This window comes from Vigna umbellata, chromosome 10 (genome assembly GCF_029865625.1).
Source record: "Vigna umbellata cultivar VRB3 chromosome 10, Vumbellata_1.0, whole genome shotgun sequence".
Classification (NCBI taxonomy): domain Eukaryota; kingdom Viridiplantae; phylum Streptophyta; class Magnoliopsida; order Fabales; family Fabaceae; genus Vigna; species Vigna umbellata.
Genome location: NC_142174.1, coordinates 1,165,542 through 1,182,741, shown reverse-complemented (window position 1 = coordinate 1,182,741; position 17,200 = coordinate 1,165,542). Strand labels below are relative to the sequence as shown.

General features: G+C 44.2%; 1 protein-coding gene across 2 annotated transcripts; it reads right to left on the bottom strand.

Moving 5' to 3' along the window:
* Positions 1–7,729: 7,729 nt before the first annotated feature.
* On the bottom strand, positions 7,730–15,672 carry LOC148191582 (uncharacterized). Of its 2 annotated transcripts, none has more exons than XM_088100097.1 (2): positions 13,420–15,672; positions 7,730–8,146 (listed from the first exon to the last, which is right to left on the bottom strand). In XM_088100097.1, the coding sequence occupies exons 1-2, from the start codon at positions 15,506–15,508 to the stop codon at positions 8,103–8,105; spliced, it is 2,133 nt and encodes a 710-aa protein (XP_087956223.1). In that variant the 5' UTR covers positions 15,509–15,672; the 3' UTR covers positions 7,730–8,102. The 2 variants fall into 2 exon arrangements, with proteins under 2 accessions (XP_087956223.1, XP_087956224.1); XM_088100098.1 differs by having other exon boundaries at positions 13,462–15,672.
* Positions 15,673–17,200: the final 1,528 nt, after the last annotated feature.

Here is a 17,200-nt window from a genome sequence, read left to right as displayed (position 1 = left end):
GTGGACGAAGTGGACGAAGTTGAAGAAGTGGACGAAATGCAGGAAGTGGAGGAAGTGGAGGAAATGGAGGAAGTGGATGAAGTGGAGGAAGATGACGAAGTTGAAGAAGTGGAAGAAGTGGACGAAGTGAGGGAAGTGGAAAAAGTAGAGGACGTGGAGGAAGTGGATGAAGTTGATGAAGTGGTAGAAGTGGAAGAAGTGGAGGAAGTTGAAGAATTGGACGAAGTTGACGAGGTGGAGGAAGTGGAGGAAGTGGATGAACTGGAGGAAGTGCAGCAAGTGGAGGAAGTGGAGGAACTGGAGAAAGTGGACGAAGTGGAATAAGTAGACGAAGTGGAAGAAGTGGAGGAAGTGGACGAAATGGAGGAAGTGGAGGAAGTGGACGAAGTGGAAGAAGAGGAATAAGAAGTGGAAGAAGTGGAGGAAGTGGAGGAAGTGGAAAAGTTGAAGAAGTGGACGAAGTTGACGAAGTAGAGGTAGTGGAGGAAGTGGAGGAATTGGAGGAAGTGGTGGAAGTTGAGTTAGTTGAGGAAGTAGAGAAGTGGAGGAAGTGGACGTAGTGGAGGAAGTGGACGAAGTGGAGGAAGTGGAGGAAGTGAACGAAGTGGACGAAGTGGACGAAGTGGAGGAAGTAGAGGAAGTGGAGGAAGTGGACGAAGTAGAGGAAGTGGAGCAAGTGAAGGAAGTTGACGAAGTGGAGGAAGTGGAGGATGCGGAGGAAGTCGAAGAAATGGAGGAAGTGGAGGAAGTGGTCGATGTGGACGAACTGGAAGAAGTGAAGGAAGTGGAGAAAGTTGAGGAAGTTGAGGAAGTTGAGGAAGTGGACAAAGTGGAGGAAGTGGAGGAAGTGGATGAAGTGGAGGAAGTGGGGGAAGTGGAGGAAGTTGACGAAGTGGACGAAGTGGACGAAGGGGACAAAGTGGAGGAAGTGGGGCAAGTGGAGCAAGTGGAGGAAGTGGAGGAAATAGAGGAAGTGGAGGAAGTGGAGGAAGTGGACGAACAGCACGAAGTGGACGAAGTGGACGAAGTGGACGAAGTGGATGAAGGGAAAGAAGTGGATAGAGTAGACGAAGTGGACGAAGTGCAGCAAGTGGAGGAAGAAAACGTAGTGGACGAAGTGGAGGAAATGGAGGAAATGGAGGATGTGGAGGAAGTGGACCAAGTGGACGAAATGGATGAAGTAGAGGAAGTGGAGGAAGTTGAGGAAGAGGACGAAGCGGACGAAGAAGACGAAGTGGAGCAAGAGGAGGAAGAGGAGGAAGAGGACGAAGCGGAAGAAGTGGACGAAGTGGTGGAAGTGGAGGAAGGTGACGAAGTGGACGAAGTTGAGGAAGAGGACGAAGTGGACAAAATGTAGAATGAGTGGAGGAAGTTGACGAAGTGGACGAAGTGGAGGAGGTGGACGAAGTGGAGGAAATGGAGGAAGTGGACAAAGTGAACGAAATGGAGGACGTTGACGAAGTGGAGGAATTGGACAAAGTTGACGAAGTGGAGGAAGTGGACGAAGTTGACGAAGTGGAGGAAGTGGAGGGAGTGGACGAAGTGGACGAAGTAGAAGAAGTGGAGGAAGTGGAGGACGTGGAGGAAGTGGATGAAGTGGACGAAGTGGAGGAAGGGGAAAAAGTGGACGAAGTAGACCAAGTGGACGAAGTGGATGGAGTGGAAGGAGTGGAGGAAGTGGAGGAAGTGGAGGAAATTGAAGAAGTGGAGGAAGTGGACGAAGTGGAGGAAGTGTATGAAGTGAACGAAGTGGATGAAGTGGACGAAGTTGACGAAGTGGAGGAAGTGGAGGAAGTGGACGAAGTAGACGAAGTTGAAGAAGTTGAAGAGTTGACGAAATGGAGGAAGTGTACGAACTGGTCGAAGTGCAGGAAGTGGACGAATTTCACGAAGTGGACAAAGTGGATGAAGTAGAGGAATTGGAGAAAGTGGTGGAAATTGTGGAAGTGGAGGAAGTGGAGGAAATGGAGGAAGTGGAGGAAGTGGATGAAGTGGGCGAAGTGGAGGAAGTGGAGGAAGTGGAGGAAGTGGAGGAAGTGGAGGGAGTGGACGAAATGGAGGAAGTGGACGAAGCGGAGGAAGTGGACGAATTTCAGGAACTGGACAAAGTGGATGAAGTAGTGGAATTTGAGGTGGTGGTGGAAGTGGAGGAAGTGGAGGAAGTGGAGGAAGTGGCTGAAGTGGATCAAGTGGACGAAGTGGAGGAACTTGAGGAAGTGGACGAAGTTGAGGAAGTGGAGGAAATTGACGAAGTAGACGAAGTGGAGGAAGTGGAGGAAGTGGAGGAAGTGGAGGAAGTGGAGGAAGTGGAGGAGGTGGAGGAAGTGGAGGAAGTGGAGGAAATGGAGGAAGTGGATGAAGTTGACGAAGTTGAAGAAGTTAAAGAGTTAACGAAATGGAGGAAGGGTACGAACTGGTCGAAGTGAAGGAAGTGGAGGAAGTGGAGGAAGTGGAAAAAGTGGAGGAATTGGAGGAAGTGGAAGAAGTGGAGCAAGTGGAGGAATTGGAGGAAGTGGAGGAAGTGCACGAAGTGGACGAAGTTGAGGAAGTGGAGGTAGGGGACGAAGTGCAGGAAGTGGACGAAGTTGAGGAAGTGGAGGAAGTGGAGGAATTTGACGAAGTAGACGAAGTGGAGGAAGTGGAGGAAGTGGAGGTAGTGGATGAAGCTGAAGTGCAGGAAGTGGACGAAGTGGAGGAAGTGTACAAACGTGTCGAAGTGAAGGAAGTGGACGAAGTTCATGAAGTGGACAAAGTGGATAAAGTAGACGAAGTGGAGGAAGTGGACTAAGTGGAGGAAGTTGACGTAGTGGAGAAACTGGAGGAAGTGGACGAAGTTGACGCAGTGAAGGAAGTGGACAAAGTGGACGAAGCCGACGAAGTGGAGGAAGTGGTGGAAGTGGAGGAAATTGACGAAGTAGACGAAGTTGAGGAAGTGGAGGAAGTGGACGAAGTGGAGGAACTAGAGGAAGTGGACGAAGTTGACAAGTGGACAAAGTGGATGAAGTGGACGAAGTGGAGGACCTGGAAGATGAGGATGAAGTGGAGGAAGTCGAGGAAGTTGACGAAGGAGACGAAGTGGAGGAAGTGGAAGAAGTTGAAGAAGTTGACGAAGTTGAAGAAGTCGAGCAAGTGGAGGAATTGAAGGAAGTGGAGGAAGTGGAGGAAGTGGAGGAAGTTCACGAAGCTGACGAAGTGGATGAAGTGGACGAAGTGGAAGAAGTGGACGAAGTGCAGGAGGTGTAGGAAGTTGAAGAAGTGGACAAAGTTGACAAAGTTGAGGAACAGGATGAAGTGGAGGAAGTATAGGAACTGGAAGAAGTGGAGGAAGAGGAGGAAGTTGACGAAGAGGAGGAAGTGGAGGAAGTGGAGGAAATGGAGGAAGTTGATGAAGTGGAGGAAGTGGAGGAAGTGGAAGAAGTTGATGAAGTTGACGAAGTGGAGAACAAGTGGAGCAAGTGGAGGAATTGGAAGAAGTGGAGGAAGTGCACGAAGTGGACGAAGTGGAGGAACTGGAGGAAGTTGACGAAGAGGACGAACTGGACGAAGTGGAGGAAGTGGAGGAACTTGAAGAACTGGAGGAACTGGAGGAAGTGCACGAAGTTGATGAAGTGCACGAAGTTGATGAAGTGGACGAAGTGGATGAAGTGGACGAAGTGGAGGAACTGGAGGAAGTGGACGAAGTTGATGAAGTTGACGACGTGGACGAAGTGGAAGAAGTGGATGAAGTGGAGGAAGTAAATGAAGTGGACGAAGTGGAGGAAGTGGAGGAAATTAACGAAGTAGACGAAATGGAGGAAGTGGACGAAATGAAGGAACTGGAGGAAGTGTTGGAAGTGGAGGAAATGGAGGAAGTGGACGAAGTTGAAGAAGTTGAAGGGTTGACGAAATGGAGGAAGTGTACGAACTGGTCGAAGTGAAGGAAGTGGACGAATTTCACGAAGTGGACAAAGTGGATGAAGTAGAGGAATTGGAGGAGGTGGTGGAAATTAAGGAAGTGGAGGAAGTGGATGAAGTGGGCAAAGTGGAGGAAGTGGAGGAAGTGGAGGAAGTGGATGAAGTGGAGGAAGTGGATGAAGTTGACGAAGTTGAAGAAGTTAAGGAGTTAACGAAATGGAGGAAGGGTACGAACTGGTCGAAGTGAAGGAAGAAGACGAATTTCATGAAGTGGACAAAGTGGAAGAAGTAGAGGAATTGGAGGAAGTGGTGGAAGTTGAGGAAGTGGAGGAAGTGGAGGAAGTAAAGGAAGTGGACGAAGTGGAGCAAGTGGATGAAATTGACGAAGTAGACAAAGTGGAGGAAGTGGAGGAAGTGGATGAAGTGGATCAAGTGGACGAACTGGAGGAAGTGGACGAAGTTGAGGAAGTGGACGAAATTGACGAAGTGGAGGAAGTGGAGGAAGTGGAGGAAGTGGAGGAAGGGGACGAAGTGGAGGAAATGGAGGAAGTGGATGAAGTTGACGAAGTTGAAGAAGTTAAAGAGTTAACGAAATGGAGGAAGGGTACGAACAGGCCGAAGTGAAGGAAGTGGACGAATTTCACGAAGTGGACAAAGTGGAAGAAGTAGAGGAATTGGAGGAAGTGGTGGAAGTTGAGGAAGTGGAGGAAGTGGAGGAAGTAAAGGAAGTGGACGAAGTGGAAGAAGTGAAGGAAGTGGAGAAGTGGAGGAAGTTGAGAAAGTGGAGGAAGTGGAGGAACTGGAGGAAGTGGAGGAAGTGGACGAAATGGAGGATGTGGACAAAGTGGACGAAACAGAGGAAGTGGACGAAGTGGGAGGAAGTCGAGGCAGTGGAGGAAATGGAGGAAGTGGACGAAGTTGACGAAGTTGAAGAAGTTGAAAAGTTGACGAAATGGAGGAAGTGTACGAACTGGTCGAAGTGAAGGATGTGTACGAATTTCACGAAGTGGAGAAAGTGGACGAAGTAGACGAAGTGGAGGGAGTGGAGGAACTGGAGGAAGTGGACGAAGTTGACGAAGTGGAAGAAATTGAAGAAGTTGACGAAGTTGAAGAAGTCGAGCAAGTGGAGGAATTGGAGGAAGTGGAGGAAGTGCACGAAGTGGAGGAAGTGGACGAAGTGCAGGAAGTGCACGAAGTTGAAGAAGTGGACGAAATTGGCAAAGTTGAGGAACAGGAGGAAGTGGATGAAGTGGAGGAAGTATAGGAATTGGAGGAAGTGGAGGAAGAGGAGGAAGTTGACGAAGTGGAGGAAGTGGAGGAAATGGAGGAAGTGGAGGAAGTTGATGAAGTGGAGGAAGTGGAGGAAGTGGAGGAAGTTGATGAAGTGGAGGAAGTGGAGGAAGTGGAGGAAGTGGAAGAAGTTGATGAAGTTGACGAAGTTGACGAAGTGGAGAGCAAGTGGAGCAAGTGGAGGAATTGGAAGAAGTGGAGGAAGTGCACGAAGTGAACGAAGTGGAGGAACTGGAGGAAGTTGACGAAGAGGACGAACTGGAGGAAGTGGAGGAAGTTGAAGAAGTGGAGGAAGTGGTGGAAGTGGAGGAAGTTGAAGAAGTGGACAAAGTTGACGAAGTGGAGGAAGTGGAGGAAGTGGAGGAACTGGAGGAAGTTGACGAAGTGGATGAAGTGGAGGAAGTGGAGGAAGTGGACGAAGGGAACGAAGTGGAGAAAGTGGACGAAGGGAACGAAGTTGAGGAAGTGGACGAAGTTGACGAAGTGGAGGAAGTTGAAGAAGTTAAGGAAGTGGACGAAGTGGAGGAAGTTGAAGAAGTGGACGAACTTGACGAAGTGGAGGAACTAGAGGAAGTGGACGAATTTGATGAAGTGGACGAAGTGGATGAAGTGGACGAAGTGGAGGAACTAGAGGAAGTGGACGAAGTGGATGAAGTTGACGACGTGGAGGAAGTGGAGGAAGTGGATGAAGTGGAGGAAGTAAATGAAGTGGACGAAGTGGAGGAGGTTGAGGAAATTGAGGAAGTGGAGGAAATGGAGGAAGTGGACGAAGTTGACGAAGTTGAAGAAGTTGAAAAGTTGACGAAACGGAGGAAGTGTACGAACTGGTCGAAGTTAAGGAAATGGACGAATTTCACGAAGTGGAGGAAGTGGTGGAAGTTAAGGAAGTGGAGGAAGTGGAGGAAGTGGAGGAAGTGGACGAAATGGAGGAAGTGGACAAAGTGGACGAAGCGGAGGAAGTGGACGAAGTGGACAAAGTGGAGGAAGTTGACGAAGTTGACGAAGATGACGAAGTCGAAGAAGTGGAGGAACTAGAGGAAGTGGGCGAAGTGATGAGAGAATCGCACCTCCCAACAAAAGTTGTGCATAAAAGAATGCAGTATAGACTAGGCAGTGACTCCTAGGTCGTCTCTCAAGGACCAATTGTGGTTCAGGTAATAGGTCGAACACGTTAGGGGGGGGGGTTTGAAAAGGTTTTCCAAAAATTAAAGAACTTAATAAAGACACAGATGCAAACAAACTAATTTAAGCTAGCATGGTTATTAAACTAGGACTATTAAAAGCCTTAGATAACATTCAAACATCAAACACTGTTACAAACTGATTAACAAACACAGTTAAAAATAATTAAATGCAACACTAACTCAAACACATAAACTCAACCTATTAATTAAATTAATTAAAAACCAAAGAAATCAACAAGCCTAATTTAATCCTAGCAAATTACTTGTCATAATGGCAATTAACAAATGAATTTAAAAGTCCAATTGGCCAAAGAAAGAACACATGGCCATGAGTCATCATGCACCCAAGTCAAACTTCAATTTCACCTTAAATAAGCCACAAAATGTGTTGACTTCTTCTCCCATGTGCACCATTTTTCAAGAAATTAAGCATGTGCCTTCCACACTCTCCAAGACCGTCCCCTCTCTCCTTCCATGCAGCAAAGAAATGATTTTATACACCAAGGCACACAATTTACGTGAACCACCAAGTAGAAATGCCAAAAAATGCTTCAAAGACCAATGTGCAAATGGAAGATACCATGGGTGCTCCTACCAATGTGCCAAGTAAGCTAAATCAAATGAAAACAAACTCTAAAAACCTCCATTTCTCATTGCAATTCACGGCTGGAACAAGCAAAAGCCAAATCTCAAAGTGGAAACATTCCTTGGGTCAAAACAAGCATCTTTTGTGTTGGTCCAAAAGTGGTAAAAATTAAATGAAGCAATTTCCTCTCTCCTACAAACTCCAAACGGTTTTTCTTCAAGAATTATGCATCCAAAAGCTTTCTTCCACTCTTCCATACAGAGAACAACTTCAAGAAACCAAAGTTAAAGTTTCAAATGAACACAAGAACAATAAACCCAAACTTCTACTCATCAACCCATCTTCAACACTACCATTTCTTCAAGTTTCTTTGCAAAAACGAAAATAATACTTAGACCATCATTCCAGTTCTGTCCAGCCTCCATAACATCACCAAGATCTGATCCCAACCTAGTCTCAAGCATCAAAACCGAAATATGCAAGGAAAGAGTTAAACCCACAACACCCACACATCATCTTAAGCTCTCTTCAACCTAAAACTACATATAACTTCATTTTTATCATCCAACCATATAGAATGAGATAAAAAACGAGAGGAACAGCAGCAAAGGGAGAGGAAAACGAAATATAAAGTTACTCAAACCCAACATCCACCATGGAAATGCAAAGACAAGCTCCAAAACTCAAACTCCAAGCATCAAGAACAAGCAAATGGAAGTGGAAATGAATAGTTTTTCACCACCAATAAGCTAAGACAACCAAGAGTAAATTAAGAGAAGAATAAAATCTGCATCTTGCTCATTGAAATGGCCAAAAACGAGACACCCAAGTCAAGCTCTCCATAAGAGTGTTCATACAACAAACCCTAAGAGAGAAAAGCTCCAAAACATGAAAAATATCAAGTGTGTAAGAGTCTTCTTTGTGTGGCTGGCTAAGGCTCTCTAAAGTGCCGAGATTTCTCCTCCAAATGGGGTCCACAATCAATTAAAAACCCTAATAAAAAAAAGCACATGTCCTACAAATGGGTCTTTTTACAAAATTGCCCCTAAAAGGGTCCAAAACACCTAATTCTAATTAAGGGCTTCTAGAAAACGAAATTACAATTTTAATTAGAATCTAAATGACTAAATGTTGAGCCTTTGAGTGTATCACGCCATATCCCAATGCTCCAGATGATGTTTCCACAACTTTCCTGCAACCAGAAATGCACTTAATCAGCTCAGAAAACCCAAATTAGCACAATTACGAATTTCCGACCAAATTAAGCAGAATTCAGAAAACGGGGAAATAATAGACAATTAAACATAATTCCTTGGTTTATTTAAGTGCAATAAACTAAATATAATTCAAGAAATAACGACTCATCAAAATAGACCACACTTAGTCTTTTGCACTCCTGGGCAAAACCAAGACGAAAACCAGGGAACTACTCAAACATGAGGGAGCTGACACAGACTCGAAAGACAGACAACAAAGACTCCAAAACAGAACACAGTTGCATAATTCTCACGAAATCTGGACAGTAAAAGGTATAGGCAGAATCCAACACAGAGTCAACGAAAGCAGATACTCCAAGAATCATCCAAACAGTTCAGTACAAGGAAAACATTCAATCAGTTCAAGAGATGAATCAAAAGCAACAGAGCCTCACAGATGCACACAATCAGTGTTTCTCTCAAGTGTTTAAGGTAAATCAATGTCACTCAATGCACTCAAGAAAGCAATCACAAATAGACTTGGCAAGCCTCTAATATCAACACTCCAGCACATACGCATGTTCAAATCAAAAGGTCTTTTCATGGTTGTAATGGGGCCAAGGACAAGGCAGGATATATCTGGATAAGAAGCTACAAACCATAAGGAACAGAGGAGCAATGGGGAACAAGTGTAAACACATTCAAACACACCCACAACCTCTAATTCCATCCTCTTCTTGACTCCATTATTCACAATTATTCACATTTTTTTTTTTCACTATTTTTCTGCTCTCTTTTTTTTTCATCCGGTCTCTTTTCTTTTCTCTATTCAGCACACAATTTCAAGAGACAAGATACACATATTTACCAAAACAAAACAAGAAGAGGAACCAACTAGCCAACTCATCAGAAACCCCCAAGAGACCACACTTGTTCCCAAAACACTTCCAAAGCTCCAAAATTCCCTAAGGTTAAGGTAATCATGGTTTTTCACTTAGGGCTAGTGTATGAGCATTCAAAACAAAGAAATGGGGGAAAGTATAGGCTCAAAAAGGGTTTTCAAAGGATTAGAACAAGGTAGGCTTATTTGGCTAGAGAGGCTCAAGAACAAAACTGCCTTTATCACTTCCAAACATGCATATCAATCAAGAATTATCAACAAGAGTCAAGCCAAGGCATATGTGCAAGCAATCAAGAGACATATCACACAAGAAAGAACATAAAGTGGCTCAAATTCTCACACAGGGCATTTGTGTCACAATCAATTCAACTCTCAAACATCATGATCATCTTCCAAGCAAAGAAAAGCAAGGAATCCACATCTCAGAGTATCAATGAAGTGAAGGAAAACTGACAACCGAACCACAATCCAGAATTTATGAAAAGCATGCAAAACTGTACACAAGACACAACAAACTACATAAAAACTGAAACATGAACAAAGAAACAACCTCCCCTAATAGACCACACTTAAACGACACAATGTCCTCAGTGTGTTACAATCAGTAGATCAAACAATCAGAACAATCATCAGATATCGACAAAGTGCACTAAAAGTGAGGAGGGAAGGAGAAAAGAAACTCCCTGAGTCAGAAGGAAGGATAGGTGGGGTGGACCAAAGACGTCTCCTCCACCACTACATCCACTAAAGAAGGGTTGCTGAGGAAAGGCTTCAGTCTATGCCCGTTCACCTTGAAGCTTTTAGCTGTAGATGGACCTTGGATCTCTACTGCACCATAAGGGTAAACATTAGTCACAACAAAAGGTCCAGTCCATTTTGATCTCAACTTACCACCCATGAGGCCAAGTCTAGAGTTATACAACAAAACCTGCTGGCCAACCTCGAAGTCCTTTCTAACAATAGAACTATCATGGAACTTCTTTGTCCTTTCCTTGTAGAACTTCGAGTTCTCATAGGCCTCCAATCGGATCTCATCCAATTCATTTAGTTGCAACTTTCTTTCCTCTCCAGCTTGGTCCATGGAGAAGTTGCAAATCTTCACAGCCCAATATGCCCGATGCTCAATCTCGACCGGTAGGTGACATGCTTTTCCGAAGACAACCCGGTAGGGAGACATCCCTATCGGTGCTTTGTAAGCTGTCCTGTGAGCCCAAAGAGCATCGTCCAATCTATTGCTCCAATCTTTCCTGTTGGGCTGGACAATCTTCTCCAAAATCCTCTTAATCTCCCTGTTGGAGATCTCAGCCTGCCCATTTGTTTGGGGGTGGTATGGTGTAGAAACTCTGTGCGTCACCCCATATTTCTTGAGCAAAGCTTGCATGGATCTGTTGCAAAAATGGGTTCCTTGATCACTAACAATTGCTCTAGGCACTCCAAACCTGCAAAAGAGGTGAGATCTAACAAAATCTACAACAACCCGAGCATCATTAGTCCTGGTGGCTCTAGCTTCCACCCATTTTGAAACATAATCCACAGCAAGGAGAATATAACAGAAACCAAAAGAAACAGGAAAAGGACCCATGAAATCTATACCCCATACATCAAACACCTCACAGAACAACATAGGTTGTTGAGGCATCTCTTGTCTCTGTGAAATTGATCCTCCTGCTCTCTGACAAGGTTCACAAGTGCTGCAAATCTTCTCCGCATCTTTGAAGATGGAAGGCCAATAGAAACCACAGTCAAGCACTCTGCGAGCTGTTCTCTGTATCCCCAGATGACCACCAGGTGAGGAGGCATGACAGAACTGCAGGACCGAGTCAATCTCATGGTCCGGAATGCATCTCCTAGTAACCTGGTCACTGCACAACTTCCACAGATATGGGTCATCCCAAACATAATACTTAGCATCACTCTTAATTTTAGCAATCTGAGCACGTGATGCTAAGGGAGGAAAAACAGAAGCAACCAAATAATTTACAATGTGTGCAAACCAAGGAGTGGGGTGAGAGTAAGAAATCATCAACAAACTCTCGTCAGGAAAGGTATCCTGTATGGGCAACACATCAGCTTCATTCCCAGCTTTTTCAATCCGGCTCAGGTGGTCTGCAACCAAATTTCGTGCTCCACTCCGGTCTTCAATTTGCAAGTCGAACTCCTGAAGCAGTAGCATCCACCTGATCAATCTAGGCTTTGACTCCGCCTTTTTCAACAGAAACTTTAGAGCTGCATGGTCAGTATACACAATAACAGGTGATCCAAGCAAATATGACCTAAACTTGTCAAGGGCAAAAACAATTGCCAACAACTCTTTTTCAGTGGTGGTATAATTTGCCTGGGCAACATCCAAAGTGCGTGAAGCATAGTAGATCACTCTCGGCAGCTTGTCAATTTTCTGTGTCAAGACAGCCCCTAATGCATAATTAGACGCATCACACATGAGCTCAAATGGGGCTGTCCAATCTGGTGCCTGAATGATAGGGGCGGTGGTCAAAGCTTCCTTCAGGCAATCAAACGCCTGCTTGCATCTGTCATCAAAAGAAAAGTCAATATCTTTCTGCAGCAGTCTGGACAAGGGAAGCGCCTTCTTGCTGAAATCTTTGATGAAGCGCCTGTAGAAACCTGCATGTCCAAGAAAAGATCGCACCTCTCGCACGCAAGAGGGGTAAGGCAACTGCGAAATCACAGATATCTTAGCAGGGTCTACCTTTATTCCCTTTTCAGAAATGATATGCCCTAGAACCAAACCTTGTCCAACCATGAAGTGACATTTCTCAAAATTGAGAACAAGGTTTGTTTCTATGCATCTTTTCAAAACTTTTTCCAGACTGTCTAAACATGCATCAAAGGAGGATCCATACACAGTAAAATCATCCATAAACACCTCTATGCAATTCTCAAGAAAGTCGCTAAAAATGCTAAGCATACATCGCTGGAAGGTACCAGGGGCGTTGCATAGACCAAAGGGCATCCTCCTATAGGCAAAAGTGCCAAAGGGGCAGGTGAATGTGGTTTTTTCTTGATCCTCAGGCGCAATATTTATTTGAAAGTAATCAGAAAAACCATCAAGAAAACAATAATGAGATTTACCTGCCAGGCGCTCCAGCATGTGATCAATGAATGGCAGGGGGAAATGATCTTTCCTGGTTGCTTGGTTGAGCCTCCTATAGTCAATGCAGACTCTCCAACTGTTCTGCACTCTAGCTGGGATAAGCTCATCCCTCTCATTCTTCACCACAGTGAGGCCAGTTTTCTTGGGCACAACATGGATGGGGCTAACCCACTGACTGTCTGAAATAGGGTAGATGATCCCAGCTTGCAAAAGCTTGGTCACCTCCTTCTTGATGACGTCCATGATCACGGGGTTTTGCCTTCTTTGAGGCTGTCTCACTGGCCTTGCCCCATCTTCCAAAAGAATTCTATGCATGCATGTGGATGGGCTAATACCAGGTATGTCAGCCAAACTCCAACCAATGGCCTTCTTGTGCTTCCTCAGCACACCAAGCAACTTCTCCTCTTGAACAGAATCAAGGGAGGTGGAAATGATCACCGGTTTCTTCTCATCATCCTCCAAGTACACGTACTTGAGGTTATCTGGGAGCTGTTTCAACTCAAGAGTAGGTGCCTGCAAGTCAGATTCAATTGTACTTCCTACGAGGTGGTTAGTGCATTCTGACTCCAAAGAATTCACAGGTAAAGGCGGAACACCTATCTCATCAAGCTCCAAATCCATATCCATGACAATTACATTATCAACATCATCCATATCAAAAACATCATCAACATCATGGATATCAAAATTCTCTTCAAAATCAACATCATTCTCAAATTCAGATTCAATGCATGTATGTGGAGCAGATAGAAAAGAATGCTCTTTCTTATGCAAAGAATCAAAATCATCAACAACATATTTATCAATAATGTCATCCAATGCATCGATCTTAAACAGAGAATGGTCCTCAGCTGGAAATTTCATTGCATCAAGGATATTAAAATGAACAACTATATCAGCAAATTCCATAGACAAAGTTCCAGCATACACATCAATCTTAGTTCGGGCAGTTTTCAAGAATGGCCTGCCTAAGATAATGGGAGCGGATCCATGAGAGAATCCCTCCTCCATTTCCAAAACATAAAAGTCAGCAGGAAAAATCAATTCACCAACCCTAACCAAGACATCCTCTATGAAACCTGCTGGGTGGGTAACACTCCTATTGGCCAACTGAATGACCACACCCGTGGTTTGCAAAGGACCAAGAGACAAAGATGCATATATAGACAAAGGCATGACATTAACAGAAGCACCCAAATCAAGCATGGCATTTTCAAATTTATTGTTTCCAATCACCCAAGGAATGCAAAATATACCTGGGTCCTTGCACTTTTCAGGGATGTGCGGGACCGACTTACCAATAAGCGCAGATACATTCCTTCCCATGCTAATTCTCTCATTTCCCTTCATCTTCCTCTTGTGTGTGCACAGCTCCTTCAAGAATTTGGCATACTTCGGTATCTGCTTGATGGCATCAAGTAGAGGTATGTTCACCTCTACCTTCCTGAAGGTCTCCAGAATTTCCTTATCCACATCTTCCATCTTTTTGCTAGGAAGTGCCCGTGAAGGGAATGGTAGAGGGATAGGTCGGTCAACCAATGGAGAAGGTGCGGCAGCGGTGGTGGTGGAAGAGGGAGAAGATCCACTTGAAGAAGATCCACTTGAAGAAGAACCACCGGCTGGAGAAGAAGATTCACCCACCTCAAATGCCTTGCTCGGACCGTCATGGTCGTTCTTTCTAGGACAAGTAGCAGGCATGGGTGTAGGTGTAGAAGCGGGCTCTGAAGGCACAAAAATCTGCTTCCCTGATCTAAGGGTTATGGCACTCACATTCCTTGGGTTCTGCACAGTCTGGGATGGTAACTTATCTGAATTCTGAGACTGCGCCTGGTTTATCTGAGTAGCCATCTGACCCATCTGGTTAGTGAGACTCTGTATGGAAGCTCTAGTCTCCTGCTGAAACTGCAGGTTTTGCATAGTCATCTGTCTCACTAACTCTTCCAATGAAGGTTCAGACGAAGTGGAAGGTTGGGCAACTGGCTGGGTAGGTGCCTCTTGTTGCTGCTGTTGTTGTTGCCTCTGGTGTTGTTGCATTGGTGGAGGCACATATCTGTTAGGTGCTCCAGCATTCTGGAAAGGTGGTGCCTGCTGTTGATGCTGTGGCGCATTGTTCCATCTCAGATTGGGGTGATTCCTCCACCCTGGGTTGTACCTGTTGCTGGATAAGTCATGATTTTGCTGTTGTTGCTGCCTGTTGTTGTAGATGTTCGTAGCATAAGCCTGAGGCGCATCAGAGGCAGCAGAGTGCTGCAAAGAAGGACAAGCATCTGTATAGTGGTCACTGGAAGGACAAATAGCACATAGTCGTGCAACAGATGCAGATGGAGCTGCAGATCTCTGGTTGGTAGTCAACTGTGTCACCATCTTCGTAAGAGAGTCAATCTTTCCTTCCAACTTGCTTTCAACAGCTGATAAAGACTGGGCAACAACGTCATGTACGCCCCTCACCACAATGGCATCATTCCTGGTGCTAAACTGCTGGGAGTTGGAGGCCATCTTCTCAATCAATTGCCTGGCCTCAGCAGGTGTGGTGTCTCCAAGAGCTCCACCACTGGCAGCATCAATCATACCACGGTCCATGTTGTTCAAACCCTCATAGAAATACTGGACAAGGAGATGCTCAGGTATCTGATGGTGGGGACAACTAGCACAAAGTGTCTTGAATCTCTCCCAATACTCATATAAGTTCTCTCCACCAAGCTGCCTAATCCCAGTTATGTCTTTTCTGATAGCTGTGGTCCGGGCTGCTGGAAAAAATTTATCTAAGAACAGCCTCTTCAGATCATCCCAGCTAGTGACGGATCTAGGCGCCAAACCATACAACCAATCCTTAGCAACATTTTCCAATGAATGAGGGAATGCCTTCAAGAAGATGTGCTCTTCAGGAACATCATGTGGTTTCATACTAGAACAGACAATGTGGAATTCCTTCAAATGCTTATGAGGACTCTCACCTGCAAGACCATGAAACTTGGGCAACAAATGGATCAGTCCAGTCTTGAGAACAAATGGAACGCCCTCATCAGGATATTGGATGCACAAGCTTTCGATATCGAAATCAGGTGCAGCCATCTCCCTAAAAGTCCTCCCACGAGGTGGAGGTTGTGCCATATTGTTCTCAGTGTGAAAAACAACAGAATCAGAATCAGAATCACGTGCAGATGCAACAGATGCAGTAGATGCAGTATGCACAAAGTACTCAGCAGTGGGATGCACAGTATCCAATGGAACAGACTCAAAAACAGACTCTAAAGATAAATTTCTAGAATGCCTAGCTAACCTATGAAAAATTCTATCAATCTCAGGATCAAAGGGTGGTATAGGCCCAGGATTTCCCCTAGTCATGCACTAAGTCACAACACCCTAAAATCATGAAACGATATCACAAAAATTTTGAACACACAAAACAACCTAAACAAACAAATCACACACACTCAAACATACAAGACAAAACACAACACACAAACAACACATTATCAACACAAAAGACCTAAAACTGAACCGTTGGTCCCCGGCAGCGGCGCCATTTTGATGAGAGAATCGCACCTCCCAACAAAAGTTGTGCATAAAAGAATGCAGTATAGACTAGGCCAGTGACTCCTAGGTCGTCTCTCAAGGACCAATTGTGGTTCAGGTAATAGGTCGAACACGTTAGGGGGGGGGGGTTTGAAAAGGTTTTCCAAAAATTAAAGAACTTAATAAAGACACAGATGCAAACAAACTAATTTAAGCTAGCATGGTTATTAAACTAGGACTATTAAAAGCCTTAGATAACATTCAAACATCAAACACTGTTACAAACTGATTAACAAACACAGTTAAAAATAATTAAATGCAACACTAACTCAAACACATAAACTCAACCTATTAATTAAATTAATTAAAAACCAAAGAAATCAACAAGCCTAATTTAATCCTAGCAAATTACTTGTCATAATGGCAATTAACAAATGAATTTAAAAGTCCAATTGGCCAAAGAAAGAACACATGGCCATGAGTCATCATGCACCCAAGTCAAACTTCAATTTCACCTTAAATAAGCCACAAAATGTGTTGACTTCTTCTCCCATGTGCACCATTTTTCAAGAAATTAAGCATGTGCCTTCCACACTCTCCAAGACCGTCCCCTCTCTCCTTCCATGCAGCAAAGAAATGATTTTATACACCAAGGCACACAATTTACGTGAACCACCAAGTAGAAATGCCAAAAAATGCTTCAAAGACCAATGTGCAAATGGAAGATACCATGGGTGCTCCTACCAATGTGCCAAGTAAGCTAAATCAAATGAAAACAAACTCTAAAAACCTCCATTTCTCATTGCAATTCACGGCTGGAACAAGCAAAAGCCAAATCTCAAAGTGGAAACATTCCTTGGGTCAAAACAAGCATCTTTTGTGTTGGTCCAAAAGTGGTAAAAATTAAATGAAGCAATTTCCTCTCTCCTACAAACTCCAAACGGTTTTTCTTCAAGAATTATGCATCCAAAAGCTTTCTTCCACTCTTCCATACAGAGAACAACTTCAAGAAACCAAAGTTAAAGTTTCAAATGAACACAAGAACAATAAACCCAAACTTCTACTCATCAACCCATCTTCAACACTACCATTTCTTCAAGTTTCTTTGCAAAAACGAAAATAATACTTAGACCATCATTCCAGTTCTGTCCAGCCTCCATAACATCACCAAGATCTGATCCCAACCTAGTCTCAAGCATCAAAACCGAAATATGCAAGGAAAGAGTTAAACCCACAACACCCACACATCATCTTAAGCTCTCTTCAACCTAAAACTACATATAACTTCATTTTTATCATCCAACCATATAGAATGAGATAAAAAACGAGAGGAACAGCAGCAAAGGGAGAGGAAAACGAAATATAAAGTTACTCAAACCCAACATCCACCATGGAAATGCAAAGACAAGCTCCAAAACTCAAACACCAAGCATCAAGAACAAGCAAATGGAAGTGGAAATGAATAGTTTTTCACCACCAATAAGCTAAGACAACCAAGAGTAAATTAAGAGAAGAATAAAA